This window comes from Pelmatolapia mariae, linkage group LG20, assembly GCF_036321145.2.
Source record: "Pelmatolapia mariae isolate MD_Pm_ZW linkage group LG20, Pm_UMD_F_2, whole genome shotgun sequence".
Classification (NCBI taxonomy): domain Eukaryota; kingdom Metazoa; phylum Chordata; class Actinopteri; order Cichliformes; family Cichlidae; genus Pelmatolapia; species Pelmatolapia mariae.
Window position 1 is genome coordinate 37,813,984 of NC_086244.1, and position 20,081 is coordinate 37,834,064.

The 20,081-nt window shown below is 38.8% G+C and overlaps 1 protein-coding gene across 1 annotated transcript in view; it reads right to left on the reverse strand.

The window, feature by feature from the left end:
- Window positions 1-5,103: 5,103 nt before the first annotated feature.
- The window catches only part of LOC134618814 (copine-9-like), a 108,478-nt gene continuing 93,500 nt past the window's right edge, over window positions 5,104-20,081 (reverse strand). The window contains exons 20-21 of the mRNA XM_063464395.1: window positions 16,748-16,821; window positions 5,104-8,028 (exon numbers count right to left, since the gene is read on the reverse strand). Of these exons, the coding sequence (XP_063320465.1) occupies window positions 7,846-8,028; window positions 16,748-16,821 (257 nt within the window). The 3' untranslated portion in view covers window positions 5,104-7,845. The remainder of the gene's footprint in view (window positions 8,029-16,747; window positions 16,822-20,081) is intronic.

Genomic DNA, 20,081 nt, shown 5'->3' on the forward strand with positions numbered 1-20,081 from the left:
AAGTATGCTGTTAACATAATTGTCATGGCAAAATATACCAGGGATTTAGTGGATAATTTGATCCAAAATAGCAGTTCACATTATAGCGGGTTGCCTCAGAAGCCCCAGGCTAAGCTGGATCCTTTTTCCTTAGTGTGAAAAACTTCATGCAGATCATTAAAATACAGACCTTTAAATTACAGATGAGTTTACATTTTATATAATACACAAAATGCATACTTGGTAAGTACAGTTATGGTAGGTACAATGCAACTGGTTAGCTTAGATTAGCGTAAACAACAAACAGCTAGTCTGGCTAAGTAACAAAATCCACATTCAAAGATTGTTTCTTCACAAAGGAGAAAATGTAGTAAAGCATTGACATATCTCTTTGATTCATCAGAAATAAAGCACAACCAAAAGGTCAAAGTAAAAGTTGGGTGGAAAACTATATCTGACTGGACATCTATCAGTCAGATATAATTATGTCCTAAAGATTTTCCCAATTTTTGTATGGATTAAATAACAAAAGTCTATTAGTTATCACTATTTATCTATTTAATAAAATTTGAAGTGCTTATAAGAGGAGAGCTAGCTGTTTCTTCTTGTCAATACAGTTCACCCCAGTTAGCATAAACTCTGGTCCAGCATAGCCGGTTAGCATAGGATTACAAACTAGGCTAACTGGCTTAGTATGAGAGTAGTGTTCAAATTATCATCTGATTAAATTTCAAAGTGTTTCTTTAAAGGTATTTGAGTCATCCCCTCAAGAGAGACATTACGTGCATTTACACAGCATGAGATTGCGCCAGCTTGCTCCTTATTTCTCTTTGGTTTTTACCTTCATCTGCAGCACCTCTCGGCTATGACAGCATGGCAACAACAAAAAAGCTGTTTTATAAAGCAGCTTGGTGATGAGGTAAGTGGAAAAACAGAAAGGCTGCATTGTTGTTATAGGTAATACTGCTGGAGCTTTTATGGAGTCTTTTAAAATCTGACACGATTTATTTCTCCTTGATTATTTACTCTGCTTTAATTTGCAGCTTATATGATGGATTCTGACACTTTGAATTAGGCGCAGACATCGTAGAATCTCATAAGTGTTCTTAAAGTCTTGCTGAGCTGTACCTACCTTGGTCCTAGTTAACATTGAAGCAAACCACTCTGGAACAAACTCAAAAACTCTACTGCTTTTGTCTGTAACCAGTACTTAAAGCAATTTTCTTGAAAAGTAATTACACACATTCTGACAGTAGTCTGCCCAACCCCGGTAGCACTAAAGCAGCTTCCTGAAAATTTCACGTGTGCCTCCAGTTTCTTGCTTTTTTTTTTTTTTTCTCTCAAGGCTTGAAAGCTTCATTTATATTTGCCCAAAGTTTCCCTGAGCTAAGCCTCTCTGACCTATTACCCAAAGTCCCACAAAACCAGGTTTGTTCAAGTCCCTTTAAAAACACACGTTTTTGCCAGATGTTGTTCCTTGTTTCTTTCCACATACTCATAAAATATTATGTTTAGAAAGGAGGGGGAAAAAAGAAGAGCGTTGTAATGACATCAGGATCTGCTTGTTGTCCAGAGGTGTAGCACACTGAGGTGCTTTGGATTACTGAAAATGAAAAGATGTTTGGGTGACTGCGACATGAAAAGCAGTTTATCTGCAGTAACATTACGCTTTGCTCAGAGGTAATTTCCTGACCTGTTTTCAGTCTGTCTGAATGAACTCTTACTTTCCTTGACTCTGGCCTGCTTCAAAACACCTCTTTTAGAAACACCTTTACATCCAGTCAGAGTTACTCCTCTGTCTCTTTGGGTCATTGTGTTCAATTGGCCGTCACAGCATATCTGGCACCAACTGGTCCACTGTTGTCATAGTTCAAAGAATGGTGCATCTGGGTGACCTGGGATCAAACACTGTATGATTCCTTCAAACTGGAACTAAAATATGTACCTAAACTGCAGGTACTCAAATACATTATATTGCTGGATTGTATTAACTGATTTATTAATATGTATACATCGTTAATGTTGCAGCTTGAGATTATTTTAATTACTTATATATGCTGCTGGGTAGCTTTATCTATAGTAATATAATACAATAATAGGTTTAAATTTCAAATTCTGTAAACTAAAAGTTGTATAGAGTACAAAGCACAACATTTTGGGGGACAACATAGTCGATTTCCAGAGGGGGACATACAATATGAAAGTTTTTTTAAAAGTTATTTCAAGTAGCCATTTTCAGTTTGAAAATGTAGAATAGTTATACCTTAAAGTCTGTTTTGTTTAAATGTGTATTACCTACCTAAACTTTAACTGTGTACCCTGTTGATAACATAACAGAGATTTAGCCTATACATTTTTTAATCAGTCATAAAGAGTAACTAAAGAGTTAAGGTGAAAAGTATCTTTATTTCAGTATCGATGCACACACTGTTTGTAAGAGCTTCCAGGGTTGCTATGGAGAGGGCAAACAGGGCGATTCCAATGGCAAGAGTTTCAGAGATGATTTGATAGAAAGCTGAACTAAAGTCCATAAATGGTGTCTTTGCGTAGCTTCCAGGAGGTCTAGGTTTGGCAAATATGATGTAATCTGATTTTGACTGCATCTTCCACAGACCTGTTTGTCTGGTAAATTAAACTGAAAGGATCCAACAGATTTGCCAGACCAAGTCTTTTATGAAACAAACACAGTAACTGTTTCAAAATCAGGATGTCAGAGGAAAATTTTTATCTACCTTTTTTTAAATGTTTTTTAATGAAGACCTGAAGAACTATGATGGAAGTAATGTTGTCAGATATTGCTTTTACATGCTGAACACATTTTTTTTATAGATAATTGTCTATTTATCAAATTACTCTGCTTCTACAAAATTTCGGACTTTACCATGTTATAAAACAGGGCTGACACACACGCACTCATATTCACCATCACACATCTAAAAGCAGACTCTTTATAGTAGCAGTTATTTTATCTGTCATCATGTTTATTTTACATCTTTATGGGTGCTTTTTATTGTAATACCAGGGGTTTGTTCAGGTCTGTGTTTTCATTTGTTTAACAGGTTGTTTAGAGGCGACATAAGGACAGTTTAATAATGTATGGGTTACCTAAGTAAGTTAACTAATTTCATGATGTCATATTAAAGTGCATCATCAGACAATTCATGTTAATGTCATTGACAATCATAAATACACATACATGCACACTCACGGGACACTGACACTGAGTCTTGTACTGACTGCTTGTGGGTTTTTTTTAGATGTGCGCTATGGCGTTAAATCCTCTGAACATTGCTTATATTTATATGTAAACTAGAGGGTGAGACATCTAGTGAAGAAATTACATTTAATCTCAGTATTAACTTAAATGATGATGTACTGTTACTTTTGTTATTTGTATGGGTTTGGGGGTGGGGGGGGTGGGGGGGTTCAGGGAACTTAAAAAAAAAAAAACACACACACACACAAAAAACAGTAACCTCAGAAATGCCAGCACATGGAACTCAAACCTGAGTACCAGCTCTGGGACCACTATTTCATGGCATTTTTTTGGAGTCAACATTTCTCCTTCCAGCAGGATTTATTGTTGGCATTATTGTCAAAAACCTGGTGGTGATGTCAATGGCCCCCCATCTCTTCGTTTCTGAGACTGAGAAACTTAGAAGGAGCAGGCTGAGAGTGGGATTTATCTTCAGGGTAGGTCTGGTGGCTGTGGACCTACTGTAGAGACCTGCTGTGGAGAGACTCCTCGAAGCTTCCATACTGAAAGTTCAATTACTCAGAATAAACACTTAAAGACTTTTGAACAGTAAGGGGTTTTTTTTCTTCTGTTATTCTCTCATTTCCACTTTAGACAAATTTACCATAATCTCTCAAAACAGATATTTCTATATTCACAAGGAAAAGGGCTTTGGCACCAGAAGCTTTCTGCTTTGTAGACCCAGTTCTATTGACAAATCAGTTTAACAAATCAACCTCCAAACTGATCAGTCAATTTGGAGGTAAAAATCCCTCATAAAGAGTAAAAGAGGAACTGTGTCTGCAAGAATGCTGTTTGTCTGACAATAATTTATCTTTTTAAAAATCATCTGTTTTTTTCAAAGAAACTGTTCAATAAAACTGGAAGCCTTGAATTGGATATCTGTTATCTGTATCTTAAAACCACTGGATTCCCAAGTCATCCACTGGGTTTCTAAATTATTCTTACCACAAATGAGTGGTAATAGTCAGTACTTGCTAAAACTAAACCTAAATTTGTAATATTAATTAAATTACTTATGTAACACATAGATACATGTTAGCAAAGCTGGTCAAATACACAGAGACCATATTAGAATTTTAATCAAAATAAACATTTTCTGATTTTTGGCGGTGTCAAAATGATTCAGTTCTGTCTACACTGACAATTTGTCACCAATAGTAGAAAAGACATAATGGCAGGATGTACTAGAAAAAGTTCAGAGACTTCAAAGAACATTTTTGAATGCACAGCATGTAAGAATTTGTAGTTCACGAAAGTGTTCCTGAAACTGAGATTCAGTTGCAGGTTTTCGAGACGGTTTGTATCAGGCAGGCCATTTTTTCCAGCCAGACCCCTCAAGGTATCACTGGTTTTGACCAGGTGAGCGTTGAAGTCTCCCACTAGGAAAATGGAGTGACCAGTTAGGGCACCCTCTAGCACCACACCAAGTGCATTTAGTGCAAATGACAGTCAGGACCTATTTCCTGACCTGAAGGCGCAGGGACGCAGCCCTCTCATCCACTTAGGCAAACCCCAACATATAGACAGTGAACCAGTGAGGATACAAGGATACACGCCAAGGCCCAACCACTAGGTGCTCCTTGGGCAAGCTAAACTGGTCCCTGGATTTTCTTCTTTTTCTTTTTTGTGGCCCCTTACCCAGGGAAATTTGCCCTGTGAAATAACATAGCCAAACATGGGATCACTGAGCAACCCAAACCCTCCACTGTGATAAGGTGGAGATTCACTGAGGAGCTCTGTTAAGTACTGTATTTATTTTCACGACAAGATGAAAACAGATATAGGGCAATGAATCCAAATCGGTAATGAAGCAAACGCACCACCATTATGTATTAAAGCTCTTTAATCTTTTTAATGAACCAACAATTTAAAGCTGTAACTCATTCTGAGTGATCTCTATAGTGCTGCTGAATGAATTACTACATACAACATACAACCAGCAAGACTGTGTTGCTTTATGTTTGGATATATTGTACTGCAGATCATCACCTTCAGGTGATATGCGTAAACACAGACATAGTCAAACCTCATATTGAAACACGACAAGATATTTGTCAGAACAGTTAAGGGTTTCTAGGTCAAACATCTACATTCCCCTTATATGGACATTCTAAAAAATGTCAACATACAATTTAGCTGTTTGAAATACAGATGTAAAAGTTTCTTGAAGCTTTACTGTAAGCAAAAAGAACATTTATATACAATAAAACTTTAACCATCTTGTTTTGCTTTTTTAAAGGGCACCTATTATGCTTTTCCTTATACTCACATGACCAAAGGTTCAGCTAATGAGCTCAGGGTAGGTGTCAGTTATCTCTGCAAGCTAAAACTCAGGGTTCAAACTGCTTTGAAAACTCTCTTTTCAGTTTGTTTTTTCTAACCTTGGCTCTGTATGATGTCTCACGGAGCAGATATCACTAATACGGTCAACCGAGAGCCACAGCGCAGTCAGCAAGCACAAAGCTCCACCAATCTGCTGTTTAAGTCAGATTTTTATGTTGGGTAGCCAATCAGCGGAAATAGATAAAACAGCTTGGTTTAGACAGGTTACGAACTGATGCGCTGCACCAAGCCCCAGTATAAGATAAATAAGGATTATGTTTGAGCTGTGAATCATGCAAAGCAACTTTAGTAGAGTACCTGAATAAAAATATGAAGTTAGAAATAAGCATAATAGGTTGCCTTTAAGTTCATACAGCCATAGGACAACAGTAGGGGATAGACAAAAATCACAGCAGGGCTTTAAATAAGTTCAGAAAACGTTCTAATACCACTGGCATCTTGCAGAGTCTTTGCATTTCTGTTTTTCATGACCCTGCCAAAATATCAAAAATACATGTAATTTCACATGTTTCTGCAAGACACAAGGCATACAAGTTAGTTCCAAAATCTGCAAATGAAAATATACAGTACAGATTATTTTGGACAATCACTTTAAGTGATGACAATTATCTAAACACTGCAACACTTCTGCTTCCCCGACATGCAATAAACATGACGTTGAAACGGATTATTTTAGAAAAAGTCTATATGGTCACACAGCAAATAAAACATCCCATATAAACCACGATTGTCACACTTGACATTAACTCTGAAGAGTGACACGTTTCACATAGATGCTTGTAGTTCTTTACACGGGCCTCTGTTGTTTGTTGGAATGCCTGTCTTGAATTAAGATAGCAAGATGAGCTGCATCTGTTCATGCGTGGTTACTGTTTGAGTTAGTATAGAAATGTACAGTAGTCATGCATAATAAAGATACCCTGCTATACAAGGGGTGAACACTAGGTGGCAGGCTTTGCCAACTTTGCACACAGCTCCAGTCTGCCGGGGAATAAAATGTCAAGTCATGGCAGGGGAGAGGAAGGGACATGCATAGGGCAAACATTACACTGGAAGTCAGGTATATTGCTTTTCATAGAATGTGCGTTTATCCCTCATTGAGATTGTTCCACACCTTGTAAATATGCATACAAAGGCTTCTCCAACTAAAGACGGCACTGAGCTACAGCCTTCTCTGCTGCTGTCTCCAACCCAGCTCACATCTGCCTCATTGTTCTTTCCCTTCAAACAAAACAGATCTCAGGATGCTTTGTTCTTCCTCGCTTCTTTGTGCATCTCTTTTCTCCTCACTTTTTTTTTCTTTCTCTGCTCATTCTCTTGCCCATTCCTCCCCTCTGTTCCCTTTACTCCCACCTACAATTTCTCCTTCCTTCCTTCCTTCCTCCCTCTTCCTCCTCTCTGCAGGGCAGCTGGAGAGTCTGGCATTTCTCTAACAGCAGGAGGGGAATCTGCACCCGGCCTCGGCCCATGCTGGGCAAAGAGAGTGTGGGTGTGGCATGTCTGACAGAGGCGAGTGTGTGTCTAAGTCTGTGACAGGCCACATGTGACTGGATTCCCCATATTAGCTCTAACAACACTTATTTCCTACCTTAAAAAGGAGAATCCCAAGGACTCTATTTTCTCTGAATGGATTATACTAAAGTAGTTTGCATTCTCGATTACAGTTTCAGATTTGGCTCAGCAACAATAAGAGATCATAAAACGGCTGGGTGAAAATAGATTTTATTGTTGTGATCGGTCAGTCCAAAGAATCAGTTGAAACTTGGCCCTAAATAACCCCACAGCACCTGATACGAGCTGGAGTCTATTCCTCATCAAGAGATTTGAATTTATTTAGCTTCAGCACTCCTGCCAAATGTGATGAGTGGCAACACTGGCCGAAGACCAACGGCAAAACCTTTTGTTCCAAATGTGTCTGGAGAGGGGAATCAGACAATTAAGAACAAACAAACAAAAAAAGCCAGGCTCTGAACGGTCTGGTATCAGAGGGGAGGAATGGTCACGGTTCAGTCTCAAACAGTAAATGAAAGCAATAAGAGGGCGATTTAGAGCTACAGCAGTGGGCGGGTCAGGGATGACACCCGCTGTGTAGCTACGATGTGCCTGTTTATCCCCACGGGTGATGAGAGAGGAAGAAGGGTGAGTGGTGGGTCGATTTTTCTCTCACTATTGTTTGTAAAGTGAAAAACAAGAGTGAGGGACATGAGCCGAGGTAAGCAAGGAGGGAGAAGCAGAAACAAGAAAGGCAGAGACTGTGTCGGGGGTCAGATGTGTCTGTGTAGCTGCGGTAGTGGGGAGGAGGACAGGGCTGGTCGCGGTTCGATTCCTCGGCTCTTCATGAAAGACAGCAGCTGGTCGGGGATCTCGGCAAGGACGTCCTTCGCCAGTCGAGCCATGCTGAGGACCTGGTTGCCAGATCTGTCAATGTAGTCTCTGAATGGAACGAACTAAAAGCAGAAATCGTTATATACATCCTGTTTATTTAGTACAGATTATTATGCAAGTAGCATACCAGTATAGACAACATAAAAATCTTTTTTTCTGAAGATCTCCCTAAAGATTAAAAAGCCTGGAATAGTGCAATGTTTTGCGAGAGTGATGAAAACTGCCAATATCTCACATAAACTGAAGAAATCATCAAACCGTGAAAAGATTAGCGAGTGACTCAGAGTACAGATGAATTCAGTTAGATAAAGGCTCATTAAGGAAAGTTTCCCTTAGACAAATAACACTGAAAGGCAGCTATAAAAAGCCACTGATATTCAAAACTGACGGTGTCTCCGGAGTACCAAAATCCTCAAGTGGATGCTGGATGCTCCCAAGCCTGGCAGTTGTGCAAAAGGTTCCATCTGACCAACTCTCACAAGGAGAAACAGTGGGCTCAAGACCGCGGATGCCATGTTTGCATCACCGCCACACTAGCAATGATGCAGGGAGGCCAGTGATGATGGGTATAGGGTCCCTGGGGGTACAAAATAATATGTGGATCTTCTAACTGGCCATTTCATGCCATGTAAAAGGTAGAATCAAACCTTCTTGGACAGAATTATTCCCACGCAGGACAATACAGTATTTCATGCTGGGCAAAACATCACTGGCTGGGAATAAAAAGACATGGACCATCAGCCCTGGACCTCGGTGTCATTGGGATAATATATAGCAGCATATGTGGAAACAGCAGCTCTGGGATACAGTACTTATAACTCTCTAAGTTTATTGGATGAGACAGCAGCTAAGGTATCAAAGAATACCTCTCAGCATATCTAGGAAGCTGCATTTGTAGGCTTTTCATGGCTGGCTGCAGAGTTTTCAAGATTCATTGTCCATTCTGATTTCAAACAATGTGGATGATGTCCCTTTTTAACAAAAAACTGATAAACCAGCTTCTAATTTCACATTTGACAAACAGGTGACGCCACATTTGTTAAATAATGAGAAAGAGTGCTTGATTTGGGTATTATGTTTTTAGCCCAATTCCACATCAGGAGGTTAATGTAGCCATTCACTGGAGGTCTTGTCCAAAAGACAAAACTTTCAGAAGTTCTCTGTCATCTTAATGTTTGCAGAGATCTTTTCAGACATGAAAAATGGAAACACAGCTGGCTTCATCTGTCTCCTGAAGACATACCACTTGCATTTTGTACATTTGTCATGTGATATTTGGCACCAGGTGCTGCGTGACAAGGGAGGGGAAAATAATGATACCAAGTAAGACAGCGCTTTGGTTGCATCAGTGATGGATTTTAAAGCTGTTCATGCCTCCGAAGCCTTAATTAAGGACCACTGTGAGCATGAGGGAAACCTTTGCCCCCCTCACAGTGAATCCTCTCAGACGCTGTCTCATCAGTTACAGCTTTTATTAGATAATGATTTCAGCAGTATACTTTAAAGTACTTTAAAAGTAGAAAATACATGCAGAGGATGTTGCAATGATTAATATGGTCATAGAAATCTCTCTTGCTCTCTTTCTGTGTTTTTCCCCAACTGCCATATGGCTCACTTGCTGTTTTTCTACATTCATTATCCTAAATTTGTGCCATTTTTTGTGCTTTCATGGCTTCAACCACCATTTATTTGACTTTTTTTTCACACATTAAAAGTTCTGAAAAAGAAACAGGACTCCCCAAGATACTTCACATTACCTCAACCTACTGACTTCTTTCAAATCAGGGTGTGGTTGTGGTGCTGACATGGAGAACTGTTATAGACTGTATGTGAAAGCTGGACATAACCAACATGCTAACATTACACTCTGCCCTCAGTCACTTTTCCTCAGCTGGAAAAGTGGCTGAGGGCATAGTGGTGGGCAAAAGACTTTGAGGTGCTGATTCTCATTCCCGCCACTTCACACTAACCCTAACCCTGCAAACCACTCCAGTGCGAGCTGGAGGCCACCATCTGATGAAGGCAACAGAACCACATCATTCGCAAAAGGCAGAGATGAGCTTTTAAGGCCACCAAAGTGGAAGTCTGGCCACACCTAGAAATTTTTTCCATAAAAATAGGAAAGAATCGATGGCAAAGGGCAGCCCTGGTGGAGTCCAACATGCACTAGGAACAAATCTGACTTTTTCTCGCCAATGCAGACCAAGCTCCTGCAAAGATCATGCAGAAATCAAATAGCTTCTAGCAGTGTGCCAGACACCCCATACTCTTGAAGCACTCCCCGCAGGATATTCAGAGGGGCGCGGTTAAATGCCTTCTCCAAATCCACAAAACACATGCAGACTGGTTAGCCAAACTCCCACGCATCCTCGAATATTCTTGAGGGAATACAGAGCTGGTCCAGTGTTCCAAAACCAAGATGAAAGCCACACTGTTCCTCCTGCGTCCAAGTCTGAAAAACAAACAAACTGTCCACTCCAGTACCCTGGCATAGAGCATTCCAGGGAGGCCGAGGACTGTGATCTTCCTGTCCCCCTTCTTAAAGATGGGGAACAAGAGCACCACCCCAGTCTGCCAGTCCAGAGGCACCATCAAAGATCTCAAAGCAAGGCTTGTAGAGATATGTCAACTAGGACAGCCCTACAACATCTTGGGCCTTCAGGAACTCTACGAACATCGTCCACCCAGGTAGGCTATATCAAGTGCAAGGAGATTAATTTGATTTTAAGCTCATTATGCTGAGATTCATTCACTCAATTCCACCATCATGCCAACTGCATACTGTTGTATGAAAGTGGTGTACTAGAATAATAACAGAATAAACAGTATACTGTCTTTGTGGGAAATGCCAATCAGCCAAAAGAGTTTGTGAAACATCTGCTTGCATCTTGTTGAATTCAGTCACGTCCATCCACAGAGAGCAGTAAACCTCAGAGCAGCAGCAGCTCAGGTCAGCTGATTACTGTCCGAACAGAAGGAAAATCTGCTGGAGCTCTCAATAGAAATTTTAGTTAGTTTTGTACAATAGCTGGTAAAAAAAAAAAAAAAAAAAAAAAAAAAGATATCCTTCAAAGAGCTACTTTTTTACTTTCTTTTAACTTTTAGCATTATTAACACAAATAGCTGTATTTAGCATCATGTACATCATGCTGTGAGCACAAAAGCTCCACAAACTTGTGTTGAAACATTTTTACGAGGACCACCCAATCAGAATAAAGCTAAATGGAGGGAAGGTAAAATGATTGTTTCAAACAGAGTATGGAATTGAAAGAAACGTATCCGAGTTGCAGAATGAAACTATAACGCTAGAGATTTGACAAAAGGTACCCTAATATTATATATTTTTGTGTCTGAGATTTTACCTAGTAATGTTGCCAATGTGACTTTTAAGTGGAGATAAAACACTACATGTGTGAAGGCTAGTTTACACCATGGAGCCCTACTCTACTCAGGGGCTTAATTTCCAGGGGGGGGTAGGGGGGTTATGACCCCCCCCCCCCCAATAATCAGACCCAATCAATATAACCCCCCCAATAAAATTAGGAATTATCTTGCATAAATAGGCTGTTCATTTTCTTTACTCATTTCAGTTATTACCAGCAAAATAGTTGCATGTTTAATCATCTGGGAATTTACCCAGATTTATTTATTTATTTAGACAGAGATCTTGACCCCCCCAATGTTCAGCACAAAGTTACGCTGATGACTCTACTACCCTATTCTGTCTGTGAAGCTAGAGAAATAACTGTTTAAAATGATAGTTTAGAGCATGTTTAGCACCATTTCGTGTAAGTATAGAACTTGTGACGTCACTGGGTTGGCTGGTTGCTGCTAATTAGCTTACATTAGGTTAGCTGTTAACTAACTAGTAACAGGAACAATAACTTGGTGGAAAATATGGAAGCTAAAACTAAAAATTGGTCACTTTTGTCCTGCCCCTGTCTGGAGAAATTAGTTTAATGTTAAAATACAAGAATATACTGTCCACTTTCACTGTCTGTGTCTTTAGCATTAAGCAGTTTTCATTGTTGGCTAGCTGTACTGTAATAGAAGAATCCACATGTTAGCTGTTATGCTGACATGTAGCATAACAGCTAACATGTAACATGTTTGTAGAGCACTTTATAAATGAGCACTGTGTGGAAGAGATTGAGTCAGGTATGTTAAATATGAATATGGCAGATTAACAGATTTACCATATGCACTGAAGACAACACAAACCTATTGCTGCATCAGTATCACTGAATTCACACTTCCATACTGAATAGTATGATGTTCATTTAAGTCACAAATGTTGCCTCAGTGATGGCAGTACACATATTGAATCAATAACAACAAAAAAGCGTGAAATGTAGAGTGAGTGAATATTTTTCCTGCTAAGTGTAACAATCCTGATTGAATTATTGTGGTAATAAGGTTAAAGGCAATCAAAGGATTACTGTGTGCATGCAAATGTGATTACTGCTGCAGGTAAAACAGACTCAAAGACAATATAAGCTATACAAAAACAGCTTTAGAACAAGCGCATAAATTATATGGCTATTAACCTTGTGAGGGGTCAATTCTGTTTTTCATTAGTGCAATGCTTTACGGTGATAAGTTAAAAATAGCTGCAGTAAAGTGTGTGAAGATTTGTGGATGTGCTCAACAGAAAGACATATAAAATGAAGCTCTTGGCTTGACTTCAGCACGTTCACCTATGTTCTACGAAGAGCAAAAAGGAGATTTAAGACGGATTATGAAAAAAAAATTGAAAGTATCCTGTGGCGGTCCATTGCAATTAAGTGGGACACAGAGCCCTGCTTCCATAAAAGCAGCTGCCCTTGAAGCGGTGCCTAACGAAAAACATTTTTTACTGTCACGATTCAGACCACTAAAAATCCAGAATTGAAAAATGAGATGGACTCCCTGCTATTTCTATAATAGCCTGTGATTAATTTGTTTACTTGGTTTCCGAGCAGTTGGAAGCTACTGTGACATTTTACATTTGTAAAATATAACTTTGAAGAGGCAGAATCAGACACGCTGGGCCACTTCTTGCACATCTTAATTAAGACTCACGATAAACTTAAGTGCTGTTTCTATAGGTTCATAGCGTTTCTTTTCCTCAAGTATTACGATCTTCCTGATTTGTTAGTTTCTTTGGGTTATATAATCCACCACAGGTGTTGGCTACCTATGGCTGGTATTAATTTCAGGGTGATGATGTGTTTGTCAGACCCTAATGGAGATTTTCAGGAGAGTCAACTTACATTTCTTTTTGTTTTCTGACAATATACTTGAAGGAGAAACTTCAATTATCACTTGCCTTTATGACAGAGTTCATTGATTTTAACTTGTGATACATATGCACATATCTATAGCGACTGCACTGCTGAGGAGCATCAGTTGAATGAGCCATTAGAGTCATACAGCTCTTCCTTCCTTCTTTATAAACTTACAAAATAGTTATTGTCTCTGTGCTGGCTCAAACAAGATTAGGATGTGTGTTTTATTGCCATAAAATGTGACATTAATGTTGAAATTAATGCTAAATCACATGGAACAATAAAAAGCAAGACCAACTTTGATGAAGTGAAGTAATATTTAGCATTTCTAAACATGAATGCATTTTTTTCCTCTCGGCTTTTAGACGCCATACATATATCTCTTTAAGTGCTCATTTATCATCTTACCCTTTGCTGACTCTTCTTCACTGTTATCCGAAAATTCAATAGTACATTGTTATCAGAGTATTTACTTCCCATTTATGTTCTCATATCTCTAAAAGGCTGTCTAAAATAACTGTTTAGTGTTGCCAGACCATTCTCCAGTGGGATCACCGCTTATTCTTCACCATACTCTCAGCTAAATAAGTTTCAGAAAGAGCTCCTCTCTCTTGTTGAGTTTGGAATTGGGAATGTTATAAGTGTGTCTTTTGAAAGATGAGGATCTTTTCAGCAACTTTTTGCATAAATAAATATAAACGTTCTTGCATTTATAAAGTAAAAAATCTTGGTGTCCGAAAAATCTTAATAATATTAGTATTCGGTATGACCACCTTTATTCTACAATACAGTCTGAACTCTCTTAGGTAAGCCGTGTTTTACAGATGACTGTAGAAACTAATTGGATTACCTGTCTCTTAACCTCATATTGAAGATGATTTAAGCCAAATCTGTTGCTTCTGATTTTCCGTGCAGCTCTTGTGTAATCTGGCATACCTCAGCCTTTTCTCACTGTTTCCATTCCTTAAGAATGGCTTCTTGACAGCCACCCTTCCCCTGTGCCCATTTCTGATGAGGCTTCCGTGAACAACAGATGGATCAGCTGAAAGGCCAGATGCATCTCTCACATCCTGTGTCAGGTCTCTGCTGTTTCTCAAGCACATGACTTTAAGATACTGTTCATCTACTGTTGACAATTTTTAGACCTGCCACATCTTTTTTGTCCTCCACTTGTCTAGTTTTCAAAAAGATTTTTACAGGACACATTGCACACCATGCTGAGATATGCCAGTTTTCTGGCTAATAGCTCTTGGGGAAATGACCATGTCTCTCAAACTGTTATCTTTGGCATCTCTCAGAGATTCAACTACAGAAATGGGAACTAATAACAGAACTAATAATATTTTTCTTTGCATAGACAGTAAAAATATAGACGCAGCTTCCTGTTCAGAAAACTAAGCCAATGTGCCCTACACCTGCATTCTATCAAAAGGCCACCAGGTGGCGAGAGCTGTGGTTGCAAAAAGACTTCTGGTTCTATAAAAAAAGGAAAAAAAGTATTTCTCTCCTGACCTGTATAAACACTTTGCTTTTGAATTCATTTCTTAGTAATTTATTTTGTCTCAAACCAAATAAATAAGGACATTTGTTTTGTAAAGTCTTAGCGGTGTTAACCCTACCTTAACACCGCTAAGACTTATCAATTAAGAAAAAAACAGTTGTTGTTCAGTGAGCAAGCGGTTCCAAAGTCAGACGTGTACCTTGTTAGTTCTTGGAACTAAGACCAGAAAAATTCTTTACAGGGTTTCAAAGGAGTTCAGAAAATAACGGGAGGCATCACTGTAGCTACGTCCATCTGTTATACTGTCTATGCTATTCTTCCAACAGGCTGCCAGTAACAAAGTGTCTAAAGATATAGTTTAACATGGGTTCTATGATATTTTTCTGTTATGTGCAGACATAACAGAAAAAACTAAAACAGTTAAAAAGTTAAAAATCACTGAGACAAGGCGAACTACAGAGGGAGAGGTCAAAGAGACCACACAGCAGACACGAGAACACGACCAGGATCACAAAATGGAGCTATTTAAACTAAACTAAAGCACAGAATAACAAAATCACAAGTAGAAAGAAACAATTGATCAGATCACTAACAGCAGACTATAAAGCAAGAATATAAAACCTTTCTTAAAATGAACACAAACTATGAACTCACAAACAACTGAAAAACCCTGGGTCACACACCCGGAACTCTGCATCCTTTTGCTTTACATAAGTAAATATACAAACAGATTTAATACTGAGGCACATGCCTTTTATAAGTTACGACTATTTAACACATCAACACATATATTAATATCACCGCTTCATAAACGTCATTTTAACATCATTTTCATACATGACATTGATTAAAATGTTAATTTTTTTCTTTATTTCTTCCTTCTTTTTGCTGCACCCTTTAGGTTTACCCCATGTGTCAGTCTTACTGCACACCTCACCACTGGCTCACTGTCACACACTTCTCTGCCACTCCTGACTTCCACCGTTCTTTTGTCAGCACCCTATCATACGTTTTCTTTAGATCCACAAAGACTTACTCGCTGCCCTCCATCCATCCTCCTCGCTCTCATTTTCTTCAGTTGTGGTTCTTAAAACACTCCGTACATCTTTTCAGCACACTTTCTTCACTTGTTAGCAAATTTCCTTCTGTATCCTTAATCACTCTAACTTCCTGCACATCCTTTCAATGTCTCTGCCGAGCCAATCAATAGAACCCAGTTTAAGCCTTTTCCTTGGCCACCTCTCTCTTTGCTGTACATCTACCCTCTACCCTTTCTTCATTTCACCAACTATCCCAATTTTTATTTGCTGTTTTGCTGTGCTTCTTCATTTGAACACTGAGTCTCCCTGTCCTCTATTTTTTGTCTCATTGTAGCATCTTTACCTTAAAATATAAAGTGTCTTGAGGTATCAGTTGTTGCTATGAAAATTTGATTGACAGGAAAGAAAGGACGAGCCATTCAAACCTTTTATGGCTTTAAGTCACTTTTTAATGTTTAAATTGAGACTTTAGAATAACCACTGTTACTAAATGGTGAATTACAAGATCATTTAAATGTTGCTAATTTTTTTACAGTGAAAAAGAATGATTGATATATATATTAATATAAACCAGTCATTAGCAAAATTACATTTATAATTTATCCTTATGACATTAGTCTGTGTGATGAAATGTACCATAGCTGATGAGAAACAGTAACAATTACAGTAATGCCTTTAAGCTTTGTAATCTATCTGTTAAAGGTTACCAAATGTTGTTTTTAGTAAAGGTTTTGCACTGACTGATCAGTGATAAGCAAAAGGCATGGATGAGAAACGTCGGCATTGTTATATAGTAAACTTGTGTAATACATATGGATACTGTATACTGTATCAGGCAGTCCCCAGTGAGTGTCTGAGTGTGTGTTATAAATGCAAGCCGCCCTCCACCGGGGGACATAAACCCCACGCTGATGTTGTTGACAGAAACATGCTCAAGTCTAACCCGAGGACTTAACCGAATTTCGAGGCGTACCTGAACAATGTCTCTCTCAGCAAGACGTCCTCTTGAGGATACTCTCACCTCATCTCCATCCAGCTCCTCCATAGCTAAAAGGAGAGAAAGAGGCAGAGCGTACATGACTCAACCAAAGGGGGAGAATATAAAGAAGGCACAAGACGTTCTTTTGTATTTCACTGTATAATTGCTGAAGCAGAACAAAGCACAGGGTCTAAGAACGGGTACTCAGCGCAGAACTGTTAGAATATTTTATACAGCAAAAACCTCGAGCCAAATATGGAAATGAAAATAATAACTGAAACTAATTCCAGCCACTCAAAAGCGGGACTGAGTAGCTTAAGAATACAGAGGAGTGTTTAGAAGGCAAGTTCAATTACAACCAAACACAGAAGGAAATTTGGAAACACTTTACAGTACAGCCCCATGACTAAGGGTGTAATTCCCCTGTAATTAAATGGAATTGTAATGTGTTTTATATGAAATTACAACATTATCATATGTATGCATGTAATTTACAAGCATGCCTAAAGTCACTAGAATACGGGGTGACAAGTCATGTTTTTACACGAAAGATAAGTACTTACAAATACAGTAAATACATTTAAGTAGTACATAAGTCATATTAAATATTGCATAGGTTCTTTTGTTGGCACCCTATCATACATTTTCTTTAGATCCACAAAGACTCGCTGTCCTCCATCCATCCTCCTCGCTCTCATTTTCTTCAGTCGTGCTCCTTAAAACACTCCTTCCATCTTTTCAACACACTTTCTTCACTTGTTAGCAAATTTCCTTCTGTATCCTTAATCACTCTAGCTTCCTGCACATCCTTTCAATGTCTCTGTCGAGCCAATCAATAGAACTCACTATAAGCCTTTTCCTTTGCCACCTCTCTCTTTGCTGTACATCTACTAAACTATGCTGTAACTGTAAGTACAGCATCATTTCCTGGTCATTTAATGGGAAACAAAATGTGTCAGGACACAGGTTGTATTATGGAGTGACTTAACCTAGCCCAATGTCTGGATATTTTTACAGGAAATGAGACACAAATTATACTGTAAGTACTTTTAAGTATAGCATAAATAAAAAAAAGGCACAACTGAATAATAGAAAATCAATCATGAATATCAACATAAAGAATATGGGGGCTTATACCCTTAGTCATGAGCCTTATTATAAAGTGCTACCTAACTTTGTGCCAGGCTGGAGGTGCGACTCTCAAAGGTAATGAAAAATAGCACCTGCATAAAACTCCATATCTTCCATCTGACCAAGACAAAAAGGTAAGGTCGCTACGCACAACTTGAGGGTGCAAATACATTTATACAGAATCATAGGTAATAGGGGGCAAAACCTCCTGGCAAACAATGAAGGATCCTTGGCTGACCATTTTTTTTAAATACATAATTCTGATTTTAAAAATTGTTTCCAAATGGACACTGTGCCAGTATCGGAGACATAACCTCACCGTCTGCTGGATGCCCTTTTTAAACATCCCCTCGATGTCACTGTTAGACTTTGAAGCAAAATGAAGCCTGTGCTTGAGAATTGCTTTACGATATCCTTTCATTCAATTCAATTTCAGTTGAGTTTTATTTCTATACTGACAGTTCACAACAACAATTGTGTAAAGGTGCCAATAATAGAGAATGCCAGTGATTAGACAGTCCCTTTTGAACGGCTCTTGTTGGAAGCATAGAAATCCCTCTGAACAGGAAAAGACTTCCACCACAATCAAACCATCTGCTGCAACCACTTAGCAGGCAAAAATTATTGACATGCAATGAAAACACATGTAAGTGAAAGGAGGGCATTGGAGGAGAAAAGTTCAATGTATTACGTGTCTACCAGGAGCCTGAAGCCCTAGCAGCATAATTAAGGGATGGTTTAGGGTTTTCAGATCCAGCCCTGACTACAGTATAAGCTTTATCAAAAAACTCATGAATTTTCTGGAATCCAAACTGGAAGCTGGTGGTGATGAGCTTGCCATTCTACTTTGGGAAACTCTTGGAGCCACAATTACCCCGCACTCTAAGAGCCAAATGCTCCATTGGACTAAGATGATGATATGAGGACTTCAACACATGATGAATCAGGAATTTGTATGTGAGGAGAAGCATTTTAAAATACTCATTGAACATTATCAACAAATGAAACCTTCTCACCTGTGAGATTTAAAAAAACTAAAACACACCACTCATTTTGGAGAATAATTATTAACCTATTGGGATAACTGCAGAAGGGACTTGACAGCCAGAATAACAAAGTTCAGGCCAATCCATTAATGACGTAACTAAAAATAATGGAAACATAAAAACTGGTTGTGCTACAATGATATAAAACACACATTAGACAGAGAGTCGCTGTTGTTGTTGCATTTCCAGATAGGTTTGGGGGTAAGGGAAGTAACATATTACTAGAAAGAATTAGTTAATTTCAGGGAGAGTCAAAGCAACACAGCAAACACTAACTTAAAATAAAACCTTGATTAACTGATTGACTTAGGCATCAGAAACCTCCCTATAAACCAAAGAAAAACAGGAGAATATCAACAGAAAATGGCAGCTCTCCTTTAAAAGCGTTTTCTGGTCACTGTAACCGAAGGCAGAGAAACAAAAGATGAATCGGGTTCAATCAGGATGAACAAAACAGAAAGAGAAACATAAGAAACTTAACAAAAACTGGCAAGCAAAGCAAAGGCTAAAGGCACAGACTCATTAACACATCGTGCTCTGACAACCAAAATGGCCAAAGGCCTTGAAGTGCAACTTCAGTCAACTTATACAGGCTACTATTCACTGCAGGACTAAGATCTCAGCCAATGACATGAAAAGCAGGAACATCAAGAGCCAGGGTGGAAATCAGGACCTGGAAGTAGCATGATAAATGGTAAAAGGGCTGGGTCCTATATAGTGCTTTTCTACTTTACCTGAGCAATCAAAGAACTTTACACAACGTGTCTCATTCACACATTCACTTTTTTCTATGTTTAAGTTTCTTCTATCTAACATTCACACACATTCACTGCAATGGATGGATCAGAGAACAACCTGGGGTTAGTGTCTCACTCAAGGATATTTAGCATGCAGACTGGAGCAGCCAGGAGTCAAATTAGCAGCCTTCCAATTAGTAGATAACCTGCTCTACCTCCGGAGCTACAGCCACCAAAGCATGGTAAACATTAAACCATCTATGTGCTCCTTACTTTCTTTTAAGGGAATATAACAGAAACAATAGTGATGTTGTCTCTATATAAATAAGAACAAACCAAGAAAATATTCACTGTATTACAATTAAGAACTTGATATCAACTTTTCTAGTTACTAAGTGGTTGTCATCGTGCAGC